General features: G+C 39.9%; 1 protein-coding gene across 5 annotated transcripts in view; it reads right to left on the reverse strand.

Annotated features, from left to right (window-relative positions):
• TENM1 (teneurin transmembrane protein 1) overlaps positions 1-23,408 on the reverse strand; it is an 831,890-nt gene that overhangs the window by 10,957 nt on the left and 797,525 nt on the right. For all 5 annotated transcript variants that reach the window (XM_055376889.1, XM_055376891.1, XM_055376888.1 and 2 more), the window contains 3 exons: positions 19,480-19,652; positions 18,198-18,433; positions 5,212-5,508 (listed from right to left, as the gene is read on the reverse strand). In XM_055376889.1, coding sequence (XP_055232864.1) covers positions 5,212-5,508; positions 18,198-18,433; positions 19,480-19,652 — 706 coding nt within the window. The remainder of the gene's footprint in view (positions 1-5,211; positions 5,509-18,197; positions 18,434-19,479; positions 19,653-23,408) is intronic.

The raw sequence follows: 23,408 nt of genomic DNA on the forward strand, positions 1-23,408 counted from the left end.
ACTACCAATGTGTGCCACTGCATCTGGCACTCTTGAAGGGTTTTAAGCAAGTTAAGGGACGGTTGCAAGAGGGCACTTGCAAGCTGGGAGAAACTGTCAGGTTGGTATTTTAGAAAGGTTACTTCAATGTGCATATGTTTCAGAGGAAGGTAAATGGATGGCAGGGCATTTCACAAATTAATTTATAGTTATCATAAAGTATTGATTGACTTCACATACTAGATGTCTTCCTAAAAATTGTGCATAAAATATTATTATGGCATTATTAATGTTTTGCAATTGATGTTTTAACTTCACATTTCCATTTGTGTTTTAATACTAGGGAAGCATGTCATTAAAATTGAATGATTCTCTGGTTATGCAGCCTCTCTCCCCTAAACTGATCTGTATTTTAGAAACAGTTGTTTGTTGAGGTATAATGCAGGTAACAGGTGTTTCATAAATATTGATTGTCTTGTTTTAATTCTAAATACAGACATAAAAGGAGCACTGTTTTAGGGAGGACTCTAATTGACTGACATGTGCATCTCATCTTTTAATAAAAATAAAAATTTCTCATCCTTGGAGATTCTGATATGACTCCCTAGGGGAGCTTTATCCTTCCCCTTTTGAAAATTACCTTTTCAAGCAAAGAGATTTAGTTGAGGGTTATTTATTCAAGTTTGTGTTATGAAAACAATAGGTGTATTTTCATTTTCTAAGCACAAATTATATAAATATTTATGAATGTGAATTACATAAGTATATGTAATGTACACTTATATCTTCTAAATATGACATTACATTCTAATATTGAATGTGCTTTCTGAAACTGCATATCCTCCCTACCCTTCTGAGAATTATTGACTTTGAATTGCATTTCAGTACCATGAAGTCAAAGCCAGTGGTTATTTGCTCATTTGTTCATTCTTTCTTTTCCACCAACATTATGCCTGCAGAGCCAGAGGTGAGTGCAGAAATCCTGTCAATTCGTCACTTGTGGACAACCCGCAGCTTGCCACAGCCTACAGTTCCACCACTGTGACCTCTGAAAACCTCCTGAACAAAAGGAAGGAGACTTGGAAATCCTGAATGGGCTTGGAGACATTAAGGGAGAACTGCCTCCCTGGACCAAGGCAGAATTCAATAGAACCAGCAAGAAATTTTCCTATGAATGGGAAAGCAGGTGGCAGGGGGCAGGGGTGGAAAGGCTTTATACAGGAATTGTGGAAAAGCTTTTGCATTATCTCTAGTCTGAAAGTCACATTTCTCAGTTCCTTTCCACTCTCTTCTGTCAACTTGCTGTGAGTAAATGACATCTGTCACCTGTGACACGGGCCAGGGACTATCACCATATGGCCCCCACACATTATCTAGTACCAGCCTGCCTGGGCCATGCCTTTTCCAGTCACTGTACCAGCCTTTCCAAGTATTTATGGCACATCATTGTTATTCTCTCCTCTGTTCCCATCCTCCTGCCTGCAGTAAACCACTGCCTGAACCGTGTTCCTAGGTGGTGCTGATGCTGGGCTATCTCAAAAGCCCTTGGTCTGTTTCAAAGCTTCCTGCCAATGGCAAGAATGTGGATGATGTGATTAGAAATCAAATGAATGTAACTGTTACATTGCCAAAATACCATTTAGCTCTCATTTGGCTGCTTTTTCACTTTGGGTGGGCATTATTATCAGTTTGCTCAAAAACAGTGCTTATGAATCTATCCAATGTCCACAATGCTGTTATAGGATAAAAGGCCATTTCTTATTAGTCCAAATAACAGAGTGGGAGACTTTTATTCTTTTAATTGATTGTGAGGTTCTAAAAGAGATAATTGTAAAAGCAACAACAACAGCAACAGCAATCATGGCTGTATGCTTATTTGAACAAGACTAGAAATGAGAGCAGAAATTTGAAAAGTTAAAGCATTTGAATGACCACCAGATGGCAGTGTGGGGCCACCTGGAAGCTGAAGCCAAAGTCGTCGTTCTGTCCCTCTAGGCAGCCTCTGAAAGCGTCAGCCCCAAAGAGGCAATTGCTGTAAATGTATAAGGCTAAAGTATCTTATTAAATGATTATAACATATATTTAAATGCATTTTAAAAATGAAGTTCATAAGAATTATTTTAGGAAACTGAAAGATTTACATTTACTGTAATACAAAATTTTAGCCCACAAGTCTTCAAAATATAATTAACTCAGAGAAGTCTCATAAATCAAGACAGAGAATTAATGACCACATAGAGAAAATTTAAGAAACAATAATTGATTTTTTTAATAGGGAAGAGATCATTAAGCAACCACAGCCATTACCCAAATAATTATTTTTCTCCTAATGGCTACAAACCATTGTGCATGAAAACGATATGCATAAGTTTCACTTACTCTAGAGGAAGTCAAACTATTTTTACAAAATTTCTGCGTGTCAAGGTGAAAAATCTGCTGCTGCTTTTTAATACATCGTGACACAGGTATGGCAAGCGAATTCACAAGGTAATACCAGAGTATTTTGGGGTGTAAAAAGAGAAATCCATTTTAAAGTTTGAGAATTCTTAGTTTAAAATATACTACAAGAATGAGCCTCTTTATCCCTGCTCTGCCCCTGTCATAGTGGGAGAATGTGCCACAAAGGCCATATTAAAGAGAGGACTGGAAAGAACACAAGGAGATACAAAACCTCAAGTCACTGAAAAAGTTACATGTTACATGGGATTTTGGTAAATTCAATGTTCTTTCCCTTTTTCCCTCTAGAATCACAATTTCAAAGATGCTTTAATTTCCTCCCTCCCTCCCTCCCTTCCTTCCTTCTTCCCTCCATTACTTTCTTCTGCTCTTTCTTGTTTTGATTTACCTCCAAGTGGCAGTAAGTGCTAGCTAGCATTTAAATTCTCTACTTGGGTGTTTTATATTAAGTTATTTCATTTAATTATATCTATTCAGTGAATTAGTTATGATTACTGGTAATAATAAAATCAATTTTATGACAAATGACTTTTGGAAAGTAAAGAATCATTCCATAATTATGCGTTCTGTAGGTTCTGAGTTTTGCATAACAGGATTGCTTAAATCAGTAGCTACCCTTTTAATTAGAGAACAAATTAAATATAAAATCAAGAAAGGAACAAAAGTGAACTCAAAGGTACAAATAAGCTGGTTTGTCTCACTGGTCAGAAAGTTACCAGGACTTGTCTTGATACCTTATTCTGGGTGAGGAAGGTCTTATTTTTGTCCACTGCAGACACCGGCAGTCTCACCGAGGTTTTTGTTTGTTTGCTTAGCAATTATTGCCAACTACGTTTTTGTAGCAAAGAGAACTTGTGAAGTTTGCTTCACGTGATTCTTTGCTTAAGTAAATTTGATGGAATAATCAGTGAATTCGGAAAAGAGAAACAATAAAATCTCCTCATTGGTGTCAGAGAAGAGGCTAAATAACTGCACCCAGGGATGAAATTGAAGTTTTCAATAGGCTCTTATGTTATTGTGCAGATAGTCTAAAGGGAAAGTCTTTTTTTTTATTATTATACTTTAAGTTTTAGGGTACATGTGCGCAATGTGCAGGTTAGTTACATATGTATACATGTGCCATGCTGGTGCGCTGCACCCACTAACTCGTCATCTAGAGGGGAAAGTCTTATGAGACCTAGATGTGACTGTCTATAGGCAATTAGCTCGGTTGGTCGGACTCTGGTGCCAATGAGGTTGGAATTATGAGTGCAAACCTACGTATGCTTCTAAAGAGTGCTGGCTACTTAACTAGTCACATTATATCTGCTTACAGGAGACCACAGAATGGGTCTGTGGAAAGATTGGTGCAAACCTGTCTTCCTTTCTGAAAAACTAACTCAGCTAATATTCTGTTAGTGATCAGTAGCACTGTTTTTTTCATATGAAGGTCATCAATATACACCTTAAGAAATACTTTGCCTATGCACACATACCAGCAAATTTTTGGATTCAGTTAATGTTGTAACAGGCTTGGCATTCTGTAGGCACTAGTCACACGGTTTTGCCAATCATTCTTGTTACCAAAATTCAAAAGAGGAAAGACCTGCTCCATAAGATTCAGATTTTGCCAGTGTAGAGGATAGATTATAGATTTGATAAGTATTTTTAGCAAAAAAGGACATGAGGTGGATTCACCAAAGGACTCCTTCCTTTTGCCCTGGCTCCCAAGTGAACTCTGCTTCATCTCCAGGCATTTCCAACTTGGTAAATTCTCCAGCAACAAACTCTGGGAACTAGTAATATGGTTTTATAATGACATATAACCACTGGCACACTATTTTTATTTAACTTTGGGGAGGGTGTATCAGAAAAGTTGGGCATTATTTGGTACCAATAGGGAAATCTGTCATGTGAGCTATGAGCTCCTATGACTTTTCTAAGAACATCTAGAAGCTACCTTGTACTGATTACCCTTGAATTCTCAAGGGAAGCCATTTTTCAATTTTTGTAGAAATTAATTTAGGACTGATGAATTCCTAAATGTGTTGAAAGAATAGATTTGGGAAACAAGAGGCACTATCTTAGGAGATAAGACATTGAGATAGAGATCAATTACTCTTATTGTCCTCTGGTACCAATCTGGCCAGAAACCATTTTGCTCTGTAGGGGCTGATGTTTGACAAATGGTTCCTGTAGTGGGATTAAAATATTTGTCTATTATTCCCAGACACAGGCCACAAGCTCCCATTATGGATGCTACTGGAGACTCAGTGTACAGAAAAGAGTATTACCAATGAGGCCCCACTACCACCATTCCCGCAGGCTGATTACTTTTGGAAATTAGTCTTCAAATGTATACAACTAAAATTTCACTGACTATCCTAACAAAATTAGAATTGCTTATCCTCCGGATAAAAAGCCCTTTACCAGAGCTGAGTACATTAACACAATTTTATAATTTTCTAGCTATTTTTCCCTCAGTATGAGCTTTCATAATAATAAAGATAACCTTTTCAAAAGCATGAACAAAGATGTTCAAATGAGGAGAAAGCTAAGCCATTATTCTGACTTTAGTCTGAAAGAGTACTTGGCAGAGTCTGGGACTGGGGAAAATTTTCAGCTGAAAAACAGTTTATCCTTATAAGTTCAACATCTTTTTGTTACTTCTACAGAACAGAACAGCTGGAACACAGACTTTTCTCCTGCAGGTCCTCACCAAGATGGACAATTAGGGCCATTTTCGATAGTCTCATTCAGAAACTTGAAACTTGTCTTTTTCCCCTATGTACTTACTTTTTCTAAGTAGGTATAGCTCCAAATTTTCCCATCAGCCCAAGTTCTTGAAATAATTTTTCCACTCTGGTCATATTCCATTTTTTCATTCCACGTTCCTCTTTGAATAAACGTCACTAATCCGGAAGGTGAATATGTGATGTTCACTTCATTATATCTGCTTACAGGAGACCACAGAATGGGTCGCCCAGTCTGGTCATAAAGAATTCGAAGGGTGAATTTTCGATGATCATCATAGATCTTTCCTGTGCGGGTTATATGATCAAAATCTATGGAGAGTAGGTTTCTGTTGTGGGCCTATGAGAAAGAGATATGAAATACATTTTAAGCACAGCCTTGTTGCCCTCATTAGAGCACTGACAATCATGAATCCTTTCCTGATTATCCAACGATAGAGTCTGTCTTGCCTCTGAAGCCTCACGGCTTCACATTCCACAGATGCCACCTGTCTTTATTCCTCTACCACATTGTACACTCCCAGAGAGCAGGGCTATATCTTAAGTACTTGAAATACTCTAGACTCTCAATAGGTGGTTGTTGATTGCTTTTTCCCCAGCTCGAGCCTTAAGTGCAGTGCCACAGTTTTCAGTAATTATGTGATCTTATTTTATGTAAGTCAGTTGCCTACTAAGGAGTGGGTATTCCTTCACCCTTTTCACCAGTGAAGTGGCCATAACATAAAATGGTGAATTATTTGTGTGATTAGAAATCAGACAAAAGGAATACAGTGAGCCCCCTCTAACTTATACAGATTCCCTTCTTTGGTTTCCTCGTTCACCGGGGCTTGGAGTTTTATATGATTTCACACCTATTATAGGGGAACTCAGGTTGCCTTGCCCTCTAGTTATGGAATCTCACTTAGCAATACTTTCACGGAGGCCTGTAGGTAAATGAACTAAGTGTTGGTAGGTCCCCCAGCATTCACAAGGGCAGCACCACTAACTGTGGTTAAAGCACAGAGTTAAGTTTGGATTCCAAGTTTAGAAACAGTACTTTCACATGGTTCTGGTTCCAGACTTTTTCTACCGTATGGTAGCATTTTCTCTGGGCACCTCAAAACCTTGTAGTAGTCCCAGAGTGATCCTGATTCAAGGGATCTTGAACTGGATTCCATGAAAGACAGTACTCAACGGTGCCTGACTGATAAAATTCATCTGGGTTCACACAAGATAACCAAATAACTAAATGACTTAGTAAAAAAAAAAAAAAAAGTTTAAAAAATCAGCAGTTGGACAACTGACCTGATTTTTTCCACGTTTCAGCTGGTAGTGTCAGTGTTTGCTAGATCTACCAGTAACTTCTGCTATGGGTAGCTGATTACAACACAATCACTTAGAAAATGCAATCCTCAACTGTTTTTTTTTGTGTGTGTGTGTTTCAGAAAAAAAAAGGTGTTCTTGATTTCAGTCATTAAGAGGTTCAGTCCCTGCTGGCCAGTGCACTGAAGAAGGCCCTGTGGAAGAGGGGAGCTTTGAAGAAGGCATAGGTGGAAAGTGCAGGAAGGAATTTTAAAATTTATTTTATTTTAGCTTAGCTCAGTTTAGTTAAGTTTTAGTTTCAGTGGGTTTTATGTTTTGTTGTGTTAAAACTTTTTATTTTTACATAGTCTGACTCACAAGAAGTTGCAAAAATGGTAGAGTTGCTGTGTACCCTTCACCCAGCTTTTAGGGGACAGACTTCTGATTTGGGTGGAGAGAGTCCTAGTGTATCTGGCAGGAACAAAAACAAGAATGAAAAAGGAGAGACTTTGAGGAGTCTAAGTAGCAGTGAACTGCAGTCAGGAGACATTTAAACTACCTACTTGTCTGTGCACCAGTCATTTCTTCCATCTGCGCCTTAGTTTTCTTATCTGTGAAACAAGAGTGATGTTACCACTTTACACCACAAACTTGTGCTAAGAATTAAACGATATTCCATATACAGGTACTTGGTAAGCTGTGAAACAACACTAGTAATTGTTATTTGTATAACATAATGATTACTTTTCTCATTTTATTTAGGCTTGTGAATAGGACCACATTTCAGATTCCAAGGTGATTGTAGCTTAGTGTACTAGATTTATATCTGTAAGAGTTGTCAACATGATCCTGAATGAAATGTTAAATATCTTGTTAATGAAGGGGAGGAGTGAAACTCACATTAGGATTTGACTACATTAATCATAGTCAGATTAAACTGATTCACTAGCTACTCAACTAAACTTGATGTTAATTTTAACTTTTGTGGTCAAGGATCTGTTTAACTATCTGAAAGCTATGCAATGTATCCCAAGAAAAGAGCATATAAAATGCATATATATTAACATTTTTAATATACTCTTAGGGGGGCTTTGAACCTTTCTGAAAAACCTAAACATAAAACCTTTTCAGGTCTCAGGAATCCAAGATCAACATCCTGGTTCAGAAAGAGTTTTGATCTTAGAGGTCTGGATGGCTGTAAAGCTAATGCTCTCATACCAGACTACGGTCTTCCTTTGTTCAGAATCTTGTGCTCTTTGCTTTAAAAAGTAACCTTTCCCTCCTACCCCCAAATATAAAAGAGATAACTTTTTCATGGCAGAAAAATTAGAAATATAGAAATGTACAAAGGATATAATTACATGTAATCCAACCATCCAATGAAAATCACTGTTAACACTTCACTGTATTTCATTTCATTTATCTTACTTTTTTGGCATAATCTCTGTGCATACATTTAAAACATACAACTAGGATTGTATTTAAAGTTTTGTGTCCTACTTTTTCAGCTAATGTTTTATCTTTAGCATTCCTTGTGTTATTCAATGTTCTTAAAATATACTTTTTAATGGTTGCATGTCTTACTACATGATAAACATTTATTTATCTATTCTCCCAATTAGAAATCAGAAAGTAGAGTTTTTGTTTTTCTCTTTCATATTGCATGTTTTGCTGAACATTTTTATAAATAAATATTTCCATAATACAGAACTCTATGAGTGAAATTACTGGGTCAAATGAGACATGTTAAAAGACCCCTGATGCAACCTGAGAGATTACTTTATAGTGCACAGAGGTTGTATAAATTCATACTCCCATTAGCTAGTAGTGGGAGAGGCTATCTCAGTCCATCCTTACTAGCATTGAGTATTATCAGTTAATTAACTTTTCCCAATATGAGAGTGGGAAAATGATACGCTGCTGTGGCTTAAATTTGCATTTATTTGATTACTACTGAGGCTGAACACTTTTTAACATCTATTGGCCACATGTGTATCTTCTATAAATTGTCTGCTCATGATATTTGCCCGTTTTTCTATTGGGGTGTGACACTTTCCTTTTTAAACCTCTTTTGGTTTCAGTTTCTTCATTGGTCAGCTGGGGCTAATGTTATTTGCCCTTAATTTTGAACTTCTGAAAAAAAAAAAAAAGAAGACCTATCAAATGTTCCATGCCATGAATTGTATCTGGAAGACTAGTGGTTAGATGTTTAAATTATCTGGGGGCAAGTGCCATTTGTGTCAGGGGTAGATTTAATTCAGGGAGTACAACCACAAATTGGGACTCTTGACTCTTTATACCATCTGTGGCCAATGCATGCAGTGTTGTCTTGCATACATATACAGCCACCTGTTGTTATGTGCTTATGTGTTGTTATGTGCACCTAAAAGGTGATAAGAAAAGCGCATATTTCCTGTCTTTTGATACAACGGGCTTGAAGCCTATAGGAAACCAGGTGTTCTTGAACTACCCTTCCTGTGGTTTCACAGCCACATATCTCCAACTGTAATACTGTTCATTTACAATAGCTGTAAAATATCCATGTACTCCCAGAGATGGTTGTAACTGTTGCAATTTACGCTATAATGATAGTTAAAGAGCCAAAGTAACAAGTGATTTCCAGTTCAACTATATTTGTGGTTTTATTTGTCTGACAGATTAAGTTTACTACTCAAGAACACATTTCTTAATAAAGTCATTATAGCTACATAAGCATGGATCACTGTTTAAAATCCACCACAAAGCAAGCAGAGGACAACTCTGCCTAATGTTCTTTCTCTGCCTGTCAAGACGTCTGCCGCTGTGCTTCTCTGTTTATGGATAATGCACTCTGATATTCCAGTGCTGCTGAAACACTAGTTTCAAAGTCAGGTTTGGAAGTTAATGTAAAATTCGGCTAAGAGCTAAAAAAGGATGAAGGAACTGAAGATGCCACAGGTTCCTCCCTGAGTCTCCTGGGGAAACCATGTGTGAGAAGCCTGGCAAAGAGAATGCTTTTCCAGCTGAGCTCTCCCAACCTCCTTTTTTTTTTTTTTTTTTTTCCGAGCCGGAGTTTTGCTCTTGTCACCCAGGCTGGAGTGCAATGGCACGATCTTGGCTCACTGCAACCTCCACTTCCTGGTTCAAGCGATTCTCCTGCCTCAGCCTCCCGAGTAGCTGGGATTACAGGTGCCCGCCACCACGCCCAGCTAATTTTTTTGTATTTTTAGTAGAGAAAGGGTTTCGCCATGTTGGCCAGGCTGGTCTCGAACTCCTGACCTCAGGCAATCCACTCGCCTCACCCTCCCAAAGTGCTGGGATTACAGGCATGAGCCACCACGCCAGGCCTCCAACCTCCTTCTTGAGTGCTCACGTGCCACCAGCCTCTATGATAAGAATAAGAACTAGGCTGAACACTACCTACTACTGGGTTTGTGGGCAAGGCTGAGAAAGCTCCACATTCATACAAGTGCCTGCTTTCCTGAAAGATGATAGCCCTTGACCTAAGTGTGGACCATCAATCTTTATTTCCACTCTTGTTTCAGTATTCAATCTACACTAATCCTTTCCCTGGAAAAGAGAAGGGGGGAAAAAAGATTGAAATTTGGGAATAGCTCCAAGTTAAAAAGGGTATCTTTGGATAGCTGTGCATTGAATAAAACCTTTGAGTTTGGCAACTGACAAGCTGTGTGGTGTGGTAAGAAAACTGTTTGGTAATAGGTTTTTAATAAGGGAAGATGGATCTACGCTGTAATGCATCCTTTGGTTTCCCTTATGTTTTTTTTCAGCTATACTAGGAGACAGGCTTGATTGTTGTTCATACTAGGACCAGAGAGGAAAGAGGGAAGAGTGTGCTCTGGAGAGCCATGAATAGTGTTGCTGGCAGAAATGAAAAGGCCTGTAAAAAGAGGGTATATGGGGAAAAGCAAAGCCCTTTCCTGCTCTTTCTGAGGACTTTGTGTTCTAATTGTTCAAGAGAAAATCCTTTCAACCCTTCTGATTTGAAAGTCATTCAGTTAGAAAAATAACATTGTACTAGGTTGATCTAAAGGCAATTGGTGATATTTAGCTGTTTTTGACCTACACAAAGGGCAATTTGCTATGGTTCAACCAACTACACACTTGCACACCCACGCCTGTGAATGTGCTGAACTCTGAGCTATGATCACTGCAGTTGATTTTCTCCCCTCCTTAAGGAGGAGAAGGCTGAATTTTCAAGAACACTGTCACTAGACAACCGTGTTACTTGTTTAATTTTTGCTGAAGAAGTTGGAAGGTAAATAAGTGAGATGGGCCAAATAGCCATGTCAGAGTTTGGAAGATCCTGCATTTAATTTTTTTGTTTTTGTTTTTGTTTTTGAGACAGAGTCTCGCTCTGTCGCCCAGGCTGGAGTGCAATGGCATGATCTTGGCTCACCACAACCTCCACCTCCCGGGTTCAAGGGATTCTCCTGCCTCAGCCTCCTGAGTAGCTGGGATTATAGGCACCCGCCACCACGCCCGGTTAATTTTTGTATTTTTAGTAGAGATGGGGTTTCACCATGTTGGCCAGGCTGGTCTTGAAGTGACCCAGTGATCCACCCGCCTCAGCCTCCCAAAGTCCTGGGATTACAGGTGTGAGCCACCGTGCCCGGCCTCCTGCATTTAATTTTTATGAAGTTGTGAGAATGGATAGAAAAGTCACAGTTGGGGCTGGGCGCGGTGGCTCACGTCTGTAATCCCAGCACTTTGGGAGGCCGAGGCGGGCAGATCACAAGGTCAGGAGATAGAGACCATCCTGGCTAATGCGGTGAAACCCCATCTCTATTAAAAATACAAAAAATTAGCCGGGCGTGGTGGCAGGCGCCTGTAATCCCAGCTACTCGGAAGGCTGAGGAAGGAGAACTGCTCGAACAGAGGAGACGGAGCTTGCAGTGAGCCAAGATCGCGCCACTGCACTCCAGCCTGGGCGACAGAGCAACTCTTAAAAAAAAAAAAAATGTCACAGTTGATCTTAAAAAGTACCACATGCTACTTTACTCTCACTAGTTTTAAGGTAATTAGTATTTGATTTTTAGAAATCAATCACTACATTAATTCCACAGATTTTATTTTTTTATTGGTATCTCTTGGTAGACAATCAAAAGCTTACTTAAGCCTACTTTTATTTCACAGAGATGCCTACCAATGAACAGGGCATATGTTCAGTATTAGCATCAGCCTCTAATATTTCACCTGGAATTCCCATTTTTTTCTTTCTTTTTGAAAGATAACTAAACTTACTTTTAAAATAGATGGAATAAATGTATAATATCTCTAGACATTTTATTCTTTAAAAATTATTTCATATTTAACAAGAATCATTGTATGACATTTATGCAGGATTTTCTTTTTTTCTTTTTTTTATTTTTTTGGTGTATATGTGCTTTATTATTTTAAAATCAACTTTATTTGGATAGTTTACATGCAGTAGGAGTCACCAATTTTAAGTGTACAATTTAATGAGTTTTGACAGTCGTTGAATCAGGTAACCACTACCACAATCGTGATAGCATTTCCATCACCCCCAAAACTTCTCATTTCCCTTTATGTCAATTTAACATCCCCACCAACTGTTTTGTTCCCCACGCAGGATTTTCAATCATTTGTTTACATAGTGATAGATTTCTAGAAAAGTTTACATGACATCATAATAACCTTTGACACAAAACTGCTTGAGTTAGAAGGAACCTTTCTGTTCACTCTTACCCAACTACCCACTGTAACTTACAATCACATACAACTAGTTGTTTCTAATTCTTTTGAAGAATTTGATTCAATAATATAATGTTTTTTACTCCCAAGACACTCCCTTTACTTTGCCAGCATATAGAACCTTATCAACAGAGGGGATCTTAGGAAATGGGCTTTTGAGCCAGACTGCCTGAATTCAAATCCTGTGATCACTGCTTACTAGCTGTGTGACCTCTCTGTGCCTCAGTTTCTTCATCTGTAAAATGGGAATGATAATGATAAACCCATCTGGTAAGGTGTTATAAATAGTAAATGAGTTAATATGTGGCAGTATACATGGTAAGGCTTCAAGGAATGCTAATTGCTGCTGTTATGGTTAATACTACCACTAATAATATATTGCACCATCCATGTCCCTCTTTTTATAGATGAGAAAAGTGCAAAATTATGGGCATACCAGTTCTTCCTCAAAATCATACTCATTTTTCTCACCCAACTTTGGCTATATTATTTACCTTGGACATTTTTTGCACTATGCTAATTTGCCCTTGCTTAAGTACTTTGCTGTTGACCAATTCATCTGTGTAACCATACAACAGATATTTAAAATTTTTTTATACCAAATCATTAATGCTCATATACAGGTGAAATGGTATATGAAATAATTCTTTCTTTCTAGTTATCTTAGTGAGGTTGATCCAAGATTAACAAAAATAGGCCAGGCACGGTGACTCGTGCCTGAAGTCCCAGCACTTTAGGAGGCTGAGGTGGGCGGATGGCTTGAGTCCAGGAGTTCAAGACCAGCCTGGGCAACATGGCAAGACCCTGTCTTTACAAAAAAACAAAAACAAAAATTAGCCCAGCATGGTGGCATGCGCCTGTAGTCCCAGCTACTCAGGAGACTGAGGTGGGAGATTTGCTTGAGCCCGGGAGTTAGAGGCTGCAGTGAGCCAAGATCGTGCCACTGCCTTCCAGTCTGGGAGACAAAAAACAAAAAAACAAAAACACAACCAAATATAGCAGGTTCTATGGGAAGCCCCAAGAATTCCTGGACCCCAAAAATCAATACTGCCCAGTAGCCTTGATATAGGAAATCTCCTGTCTCCAGGGGGCTCCTTAGGGGGAAAAGCACTGTTACTTGACTGAAAACTGCAGATATATTTTTAAATAGATTAATCTGATTAATATATCTCCAGTCAGGCTCCTTATCTAAATTTTCACAAAATAAATGCTTCCACCAAACCTGAGGAGAAGGAAGTTAAAATAGTGTCAAGTGAATGAAAATCCAACTCTGAGCACCCTGTAGCTGAGGACCAAGGCAATTTCTCAGAATAGAGGGAGAGGCCAGAGCCCTCTTGGCTGCCCCCACCAATTCCCCATCATTTGTCAGCCTGAGACCCTGTGTTCAACCGAGCTTGTTTCTCCTTCTCAGCTCACATCTGAACACTCACATGTTTCATTTAAAAACCAACCTACCCTATTCTCAGTTATGTTTGAGTAGAGGAAAAAAGTAAATTGGGAGAGTTTTAGATAAGTCCTTGCTTCATTTCATTTGTAAACACATAATAATACTACCTGATTTTATAATTTTGGTCATAAAGTGCTAAGCCCCCTCCATTGTTTTTCTTTTAATAAAGGAGGCTGCAGTTCAGGGATTTTGCTATAACCTTACAACTCAGTCTACAAAATCTTATAAACAGCTCTGGGATCCAAAGCTGGGATAAATCTCATATGACAGCATTGTTATCCATGGACATAGCAAGGTACAAACTGGATGTAGTTCCTAAACCAGTATGCTTTTGGTGAATGCCCAATTCTTTTACAATTGCCTCTATTGTTATCTGCACTCTAATTTCTCTATTGTCCAGGGAAATGTATTTATGGGGACAGACTGATGCAGCAGATAAGCGGATACATGGACTAGATGCAAAAGTGCCTTGCAAGGAAGGAAGATGAGTCAAACACAACTCAGGTTGGAGGGAAATGGATTTTTTAAATAAATGAAATTTCAGGATGTTAATGTGACCTATTTCACTTAATGGAGCTGGTGAAGGATGGCTCAGAGGTAACAAATCCCTTGCCTGCTCAGGCTGAGCAGGGTATCATGTTTCCCAGAAGTTTGCCTCCCTCACCTTAAAAAGGATCCTGACGTTGCATGAAAAAAAATCACGGATTATTCTCCAAAGATAGGTCTATCCTTTTCTGATTTTTTTTTCTTTCCAGCTAAAAGGTCTGGGGGAGGTGTGATCGGCAGCTTTTGGGAACATTTGACGTCTATCATCTTACCAAATGGGCCTTTAAATGAACCTGTCATTTTGTCCTTGAACAATTAGTGCTTTATGGCCTGCACACTTGCAAATTACAACCACACTTTTGTGTGGGTTTTCAAAAGGGAGCCCCATTTCCCACAGTACAGAAGGGGTTTCTATGTTGTATGACTTGGAAATTCTGTCTCAACAGCTCTGATAGCTCCACCTGCCCTCAGTCTGAAATGACAGCTTCACTAGAAGAAATAAATGATTCAGTCCAAGGTATTGAGGAACTTGAGAGCATCAGAGAAGCTTATTCTTTGTATGCTTACAAATGGGTCATTGCATATTTTGGTCCAGGAAGAGAGAAAATTGGCATCAGCTTGTCCCTTGAAAAGCTACCAGAAATGAAGGGACGCCATCTCGGAAATAATAACGTCAGTGGGGGAAGAGAATTTGCTTTGTCAAAATTGGATTCACATGTCCCTTTTGGGAGCATACTCATTTCATTAAATTGGAAATGCCAAATCTGGGGAAATTGAGGCATCAGCATAAAAAAATCACTAGGAATAGGGAGATCAGGTAAAAATTAACCAGTTAAGCGGCCTCCTTCCTCTTTTTGCCTGCTTCATGCTTTTCCTGCCTGGAAGCCAGCCAGTTGTCCTGTGCCTCCCACACTTGCCAGTACATTAGAGTCGATTATTTGTCTCTTTTTGTCAGCATTGAAATGAGGAGTCAGGCCCTGCCAAGGTAGCTCCACTGAGTGGGGCAATGATTTATAGATTAATTATTTTAAGGAACAAGGCAGCACAGTGTGATGCAGTAGAAAGAGTGCCATGCTAGGTGAGGACCTGCATTTTAGCTCTGGCTCTGATCCTTAATAGCTGGTTGACTTTGGGCAAATCACTTAACCTATCTGGGCCTTGGTCTCCTTATCTGTAAATTGAAAGTAACAATTGACAGCTGTGGTGATCAAATAAAATCCTGGCTATGAAACCATTTTGTTCACTCTGAGGCACTAAACATATGTAAATGATTGTTATTGTTATTAGACTTCTAGGGGCATGCCATGGTAACACCACCTGGCCAATAAGGGGCCTCATTTTTCAGTCACAGGACCTCAGGGAGTAGCCTAGAAGTGATATAGAGAAGAAGGCCTTGAATTTGTTGCCCTTATAGTCCAGTCCGCAAATCTGCTCAACTCTGCCACAGGATCGGAAATGGGTCACATTATAATTAGTACTAACTAAACACTTTACTTCTTAACACTAATGAGCTCCCAAATGTTTCATGACAATTAGCTTCTCAGCATTAAGAACAATTTGGGATATGGGGTGTAAATTACAGTTTATAGTTTCTCTCCATTATCTGTGCATATGGAGGACAGAAAACAGGATGGGTTGTTCTAGAAAATGGAAACTTCCAAGGTCACATAATATAGGATGAGTTATCCTAAAGAATGAAAAATCCCAAAGTCACATAGTATATGATTTGGTTCAGAAAGTTTTTCTGAGGCTATATGCTGGGAGAGGTACTAAAAAATCATGTCTTCAATACAATTTTTCTGTGATGAGTCCATGAGGTCGATAAGCCATATGTAGATAATTCTTACTTTCTCTAGTAGTACACTTCTATTTTACAGGTGAAAAAAAAATCAAGGCATTTCTTAAAGCATTTGTAAAATAGGGTATCAAGGCCAGGTTCTCTAACTTCCCCATCCAGGGTTCTACCCAGGAGGTCCTATTTCTCAAAGAATTCGGATAGAAATCTTTACTGCTACCCACACATTGGTTTGATATTTGGATTGGTTTCACTTCTCCATTCAGTGGCATATCTGGTAAATATTCTGTCAGAAACTTGTCAATAGAATCGAAACATAAAAATTGACTTGTGCACATACAAATTTCAGTAGCTTTAAAAAAAAAAAACCCAAACAAAACCAAACAACAACAAAAAAAACCACCCACTAAAGTCTGTGGCTGTGTGTCACCAATAGAACTGATTGAAAAGTGAGCACTGGCCGGGCGCGGTGGCTCATGCCTGTAATCCCAGCACTTTGGGAGGCCGAGGTGGGCGGATCACGAGGTCAGGAGATAAGACCATCCTGGCGAACACGGTGAAATCCCGTCTCTACTAAAAATACAAAAAAGTAGCCGGGTGTGGTGGCGGGCACCTGTAGTCCCAGCTACTTGGGAGGCTGAGGCAGGAGAATGGCGTGAACCCGGCAGGCAGAGCTTGCAGTGAGCCGAGATCGTGCCACTGCACTCCAGCCTGGGCAACAGAGCAAGACTCTTGTCTCAAAAAAAAAAAAAAAAAAAAAAGAAAAGAAAAGTGAGCACTGCTGTAGATTATTTTGCTCATATCAAGCCATATGACTGGTTTGACTGCCTCTCTCTGGAATTGGGTGGTTGTTTGGGGGTTGCACTTCCACAACCTTAAGGTTACCAAATTTTTGATATGAGTTCTACATTTCTTTTCAAATAATTAATATGTCAGTATGTTCAATTCTTTGCCTTCTACTTTTAAACTTAACTTCCTCGTAAAGCAACCTTTTCAATTACCTACTCCACCCTGACTCATTCCGATTACCTGCTCCACCCTATATCATTCGGATCACCTGCTCTACCCTAACTCATTCAGATTACCTGCTACCTGCTCTGCCCTGACTCCCGCCAAAACACTCACCCCGTCATTCTCTTTAAATTAGCCAATCGGAATTAGTTTAGTCTGTGCGGTCTAACCCTAGCCAATAGGGGAACGACACAGCAACACGTGCGTCAGGGATAAGAATCCCTTCCCCTCCCTTGTCCAAGTGTGCACTCACCATTGCTCCATCTGTAAGGGCGCACCCTTCTATAGAAGTAACTTGCCTTGCTGATAATTAAAAAGAAAATTTTATATTCGAGTGCTATTCCTTTTGCGGCACCGAAACTTTATATATAACATAAACCTTCCCGGTATATCAGGCGTGACACAGGTGCTCAAAGCAGATCTGGCCTCAATAGTGAGTGATTATTTCCCGCAGGCTGGCAGTTGCTCTAGGGCTGATATTGAATGTTACTACATGTAGAAAGCTGGCCACATCATCCTAACACTGGTTAACGTTCAAGAGGAGACAGGTAGACAGAGTGCTATGGCGATTGTAGGCTTTGTGTGCTGCAGAAAAGCTGACCGAGGTCTCCTGGTTAACTCTGGTGAACTGTGCTTGGTAAGGACTTTAAAACTCCCTAATCTATAACTTCCTCCAGGCAGCTCTGAGTACCTCAGCCCAATCTCAGTACCAGTCCTTTATCCCTCTGGCCCTGGATATGTATTCATGGCAATGCTATAATTCACTGATTTTTCCTCTTAACTTGTCTTTGCCCAAATGTTGCCTTTTGTCTCACATCCTTTTGTGTGTACCTGCGAGGTCTTTCCAAAGAGCTACCTGGAAAGCAGGGACCTGGGTCAACTCAGTGAACCTGATAGACATCTCCAGGGCATGCTGGGAGGGGTGCTGGAGGGCCTCCTTTGACTAAACACATTTCTCCAGCCAGACTTTCTTGGTGAAATTGCTACTATTAGAGCACTTTAGCTGGCTAATGACAAAGAAAGCTCCTATTAGAATGCTCATTTAAGGATACTGAACCATTATCGGCCATTAGCATCCTCTTTTGAATTAGTATATCATATAACCCAGTCAGTCACCTAGAAAAGCTTTGGAGAAATGGGACTTCAGTTTAGGGAGGCTCTGCAGTTAAACAAACAAACAAACAAACAAACAAAACACCTATAAAAGTTCTATATCTTGTGTAAAGTCAAGCCTTACCCTCAGCCTCCTTTCAAAAGCCGAAACATTGCCTTTGTTTTGCTCCTTCCTCTGCCGCCACTCGATGAGGTTTGCATTGTGCTCTCCGGGCAATGAGATGTTGCATTTGCCCAGGGTAGGGTTGACTGCCCCTGCCAGGATGTGGGGCTCTGAGCTGAGGCCGATCTCCATCCCGCTGGCAAAAGTGACACGCAGGGAACCATCTGGATTCACCCGATAGGTACTTTGAGTATTTTCTGTAGACAGAAGAGCAAAGGAGGAAGAGGGGGAAGGAAGGGAAGAGCAGGAAGCAGAAAAGAGACAGGTTTAGTTTTAGGAGGCACGTTTGGGGGATAAGCAGGTGGGGTGCTGTGGTCCTATCTGCCTTCTGGGCTAGACTACCGCTCTGACAGGCAAACGTGTTCCCTATCCATTTGGGTCTTGTTATTTTCACAGCTGGAGTATCTGTTTCTTCGATAAAAGGCTCTTGTCTAACACTGCAGGCTGTTTTTGTTTTTTTCTTTTTTCATTTTTAAAGAATTCCCTCCCTCACTGACTTGTTGGATCAGCCTCCTCAGTTTGATATGCTGGGAGCTAGAATGAGAAGAGTATGAAGTTCAACTTAGCACCTTACCACCTGGGCCCACCATCACAGTTGCCGTACTCCACAAAATACCACTAACAAAAGTTAGTGTACTCTTAGAGTGTCTGGTGTCACCACCTAACAACAGAATGAGGTCTTAATGACAGGGCAGAGAGAAAGCAATTTCTCTTTGTGCACTTGTCCTCTAGCTTCTAAGACATTCCAAATCCTATCTCCCTTCCTTCCTTTCTTCTTCTGTTCTTCCTTTTCTGTCTTCAAATATAATGAGTTTTTAATTCTCTCATTTCACTTATATTCTTGCTTGGTCTGTATCCTAAGATTTTCCTTTTTCTTCACCCATGTTGGCATTGATCTAGAATGCTAAGCTCAGCTGGAGCCCAGGCTCCATTTATTTAATATAACCTAGCCAGACCCTGAAAGACCTTTGCAAACAGCTGGGTATTGGGAAATAAGTTGATAGCAGAGCAGACTTGGCAGGGATTGAACCTCATGACTCCCGCAGAGATAGGCCCGAAGTTGATATGAGAACTTGTAAAAGGTGTGAATTTTGTCTGTGTTTCAACTTCCATAGCTGGAAAACAGGAAGAGTACATCTTCTCAGCTAGAGGTGAATTCTGCTTATGAATGGTGTACGCAGGTTTCAAGGTGGATGTTGAGATAGGGGCTGTTACAGTCAGATATCGTTGGAAACAATCTTACCTTGTTTTAAAATATATATGGTACTAGTTGCCGTCAAGTTGGTTGACATGAGGGCATTTTCACGGTTGGAAGTATCTAGCTCCACTTTTGTCAGCTTCTCCAGGTCACTGTGGAAGCTGCTGACCTCTCCAGTGGGAAACGTTGCATTGGTCAGGTGTCCCTCGGGGTCATACCTGAGGAATGTAACCAATCCCAGCTTTGAAGCGTCTCGGCAGTGATAACAGGCCTTTGCAAAATAAAAATCACTTGGCAGCTAATACAGTTTAACTTTGAGTGATAACAAGTATTATTAACCTTGTTCAAGAAGAAGAAAAAGGTCAGAGAGATGATTAATCAAACGAAGGTATTTTTCGCAGCTTCTGAATTCTTGATAACTTCCTTGAGCTGTGCTGTTTTACAGTAAAAGTATATCTGGTAATGAATCACCAGGGTGGAACACTGATTTATGAATCATGTCCTGCTGTGTGCAACGTTGCAGGGAGGCCTCCGTTTGCAATTTGGGTCGATCCCATTAGATGTGATGGATTACAAAACCCAGCAGAGGGTGCTGTTGTCAAAGCAAAAGAAGGTACAAAAGGGCCCTCAAAGGCTGAGAAGCCAATATACTGACTTTGGGTTATGATGGGAAAATTATAATTTGCTGCTGTTTAAGTTGCCAAATTTGAAATGAATGAATCATTCTTCCAACAAAATGAACAGGCACAGAGGATAATGGAAACATGTTCATTAAAACATTCTGGAGCCCTCTGATCTTGATGTCACTTAAATTTTAAAAATCTTTTTAGGGTATAGTACATAAGGTTTTGTAATTTCTCTATATGAGTAAGAGACAAAAAATAATTACCTGGGATAATAGGCTATAACCTATATCTAGAAATATAGTCTAGGGAGTTTACTTTTTCCAAAAAAAAAAAAAATCAGAATTATTGGCAATCTCACTGTCCTCCAAATGAAAACTGCTTCCCTGAAGGCTTTTGATGTGGAGCTGTTCTTTTATTGCCAATAGAACCATGAAAAATAAACACTTCATTAAAAGTAAAGACATGTACTTGGAAACCCATTACTGTTTTCTTTTCAAGTTGCAAATTACAAAATATTTAAGCACTTTTATTTGCCTTTTAAAATGTTAAACAATTATATTCTTTTTACCCAAAATGAGCAGGATTCAGCCTGGACACAATGGTAGAGACTGGCTGTACTACTCCCTCCCCCAACGATTACACAAAGTGGCATAGTAATTCAGTATCAATCCATTATATTCTAAAAAACTCAGCCTGGGTAGTTGCTCAAATTTTAATAACTATACCAGCCTTTGGAAGGCTTGGGAAAAGCAGTTGGACTGTACTTTATAGGACAGACTTGAACTTGAGCCTATACATAATGCCACCTAAAGTTCAGTTCTGCATATACATGTGCGTGTGTGCACACACACATATATACTATCAGTTAAAACAGTCACATATGTGAATAGAATGAATCAAATAGGTTATTGACATCACAGATATGCCTAGCCTTAGATGTTAAATTGGGTGTCTCCTTTGTTTAAATGGATTTCAGTCGAAATGGTTGGCACAGTGCTACTATGCAGCTAAGGACTCATTATCAAACAAAGACTGAAGAGTGCTGGTTCTTCCTGGGGTTAATGGCAAAATCCTTCCCTCTGCAAAGACTGCCCATGTTCTGCCTGCTGTGGGGCTCTATAGCTACAAGAAGCAGGCCCCTGGCAAGAACGGAGCATAGGAAGGCTCGAATACCCACTTTAGCCCCAACCTTGTCTGTTTGGTCTTCCTTCCAGGGGAGGAAAACAATAATATCCAGCCTTTTTTAAAAAAAATTAATTAATTTTTTTGAGACAGTCTTGCTCTGTCACCCAGGCTGGAGTGCAGTGGTGTGATCTCGGCTCACTGCAACCTCCACCTCCCGGGTTCAAGCAATTCTCGTGCCCTAGCCTCCCTGAGTAGCTGGGATTACAAACGAGTACCACTACATCTGGCTAATTTTTGTATTTTTAGTAGAGATGTGTTTTCGCCATGTTGGCCAGACTGGTATCCAACTCCTGGCCTCATGTGATCCCCCTGCCTCAGCCTCCCAAAGTGTTGGTATTACAGGCGTGAGCCACCACGCCCAGCCCACTGTCCAGCCATTATTCTCCCAAGGTAGAGGAGGCAGGAGTTTGCAGGCAGTAGACCGAAGGAAGCTGCTGCATGCCTTTCTTATCAGGGGAACTGTGGCCCCAACAACCTGGATTATGCAGGCACTTCCTCTCTGTTCCACATGAGGAACCAGCAACTTTGCCTCATTGGTTTCCCTTTCCTGATTTCTTTCTTTCTTTCTTTCTTTTTTTTTTTTACAATAGTAAAACTTTTTTATTATTATTATTATACTTTAAATTTTAGGGTACATGTGCACAACGTGCAGGTTTGTTACATATGTATACATGTGCCATGTTGGTGTGCTGCACCCGTTAACTCATCATTTAACATTAGGTATATCTCCTAATGCTATCCCTCCCCCCTCCCCCCACCCCACAACAGGCCCCAGAGTGTGATGTTCCCCTTCCTGTGTCCATGTGTTCTCGTTGTTCAATTCCCACCTATGAGTGAGAACATGCGGTGTTTGGTTTTCTGTCCTTGTGATAGTTTGCTGAGAATGGTGGTTTACAGCTTCATCCATGTCCCTACAAAGGACATGAACTCATCGTTTTTTATGGCTACATAGTATTCCATGGTGTATATGTGCCATATTTTCTTAATCCAGTCTATCATTGTTGGACATTTGGGTTGGTTCCAAGTCTTTGCTATTGTGAATAGTGCCGCAATAAACATAACGTGTGCATGTGTCTTTATAGCAGCATGATTTATATTCCTTTGGGTATATACCCAGTAATGGGATGGCTGGGTCAAATGGTATTTCTAGTTCTAGATCCCTGAGGAATTGCCACACTGACTTCCACAATGGTTGAACTAGTTTACAGTCCCACCAACAGTGTAAAAGTGTTCCTATTTCTCCAAATTCAACAACCCTTCATGCTAAAAACTCTCAATAAATTAGGTATTGATGGGACGTATCTCAAAATAATAAGAGCTATCTATGACAAACCCACAGCCAATATCATACTGAATGGGCAAAAACTTGGAAGCATTCCCTTTGAAAACTGGCACAAGACAGGGATGCCCTCTCTCACCACTCCTATTCAACATAGTGTTGGAAGTTCTGGCCAGGGGAATCAGGCAGGAGAAGGAAATAAAGGGTATTCAATTAGAAAAAGAGGAAGTCAAATTGTCTCTGTTTGCAGATGATTGTATATCTAGAAAACCCCATCGTCTCAGCCCAAAATCTCCTTAAGCTGATAAGCAACTTCAGCAAAGTCTCAGGATACAAAATCAATGTGCAAAAATCACAAGCATTCTTATACACCAATAACAGACAAACAGAGATCCAAATCATGAGTGAACTCCCATTCACAATTGCTTCAAAGAGAATAAAATACCTAGGAATCCAAGTTACAAGGGACGTGAAGGACCTCTTCAAGGAGAACTACAAACCACTGCTCAATGAAATAAAAGAGGATACAAACAAATGGAAGAACATTCCATGCTCATGGGTAGGAAGAATCAATATCGTGAAAATGGCCATACTGCCCAAGGTAATTTATAGATTCAATGCCATCCCCATCAAGCTACCAATGAGTTTCTTCACAGAATTGTAAAAAACTACTTTAAAGTTCATATGGAACCAAAAAAGAGCCCGCATCACCAAGTCAATCCTAAGCCAAAAGAACAAAGCTGGAGGCATCATGCTACCTGATTTCAAACTATACTACGAGGCTACAGTAATCAAAACAGCATGGTACTGGTACCAAAACAGAGATATTGACCAATGGAACAGAACAGAGCCCTCAGAAATAATGCTGCATATCTACAACTATC

The sequence above is a fragment of the Gorilla gorilla genome, chromosome X (genome assembly GCF_029281585.2).
Source record: "Gorilla gorilla gorilla isolate KB3781 chromosome X, NHGRI_mGorGor1-v2.1_pri, whole genome shotgun sequence".
NCBI lineage: Eukaryota > Metazoa > Chordata > Mammalia > Primates > Hominidae > Gorilla > Gorilla gorilla.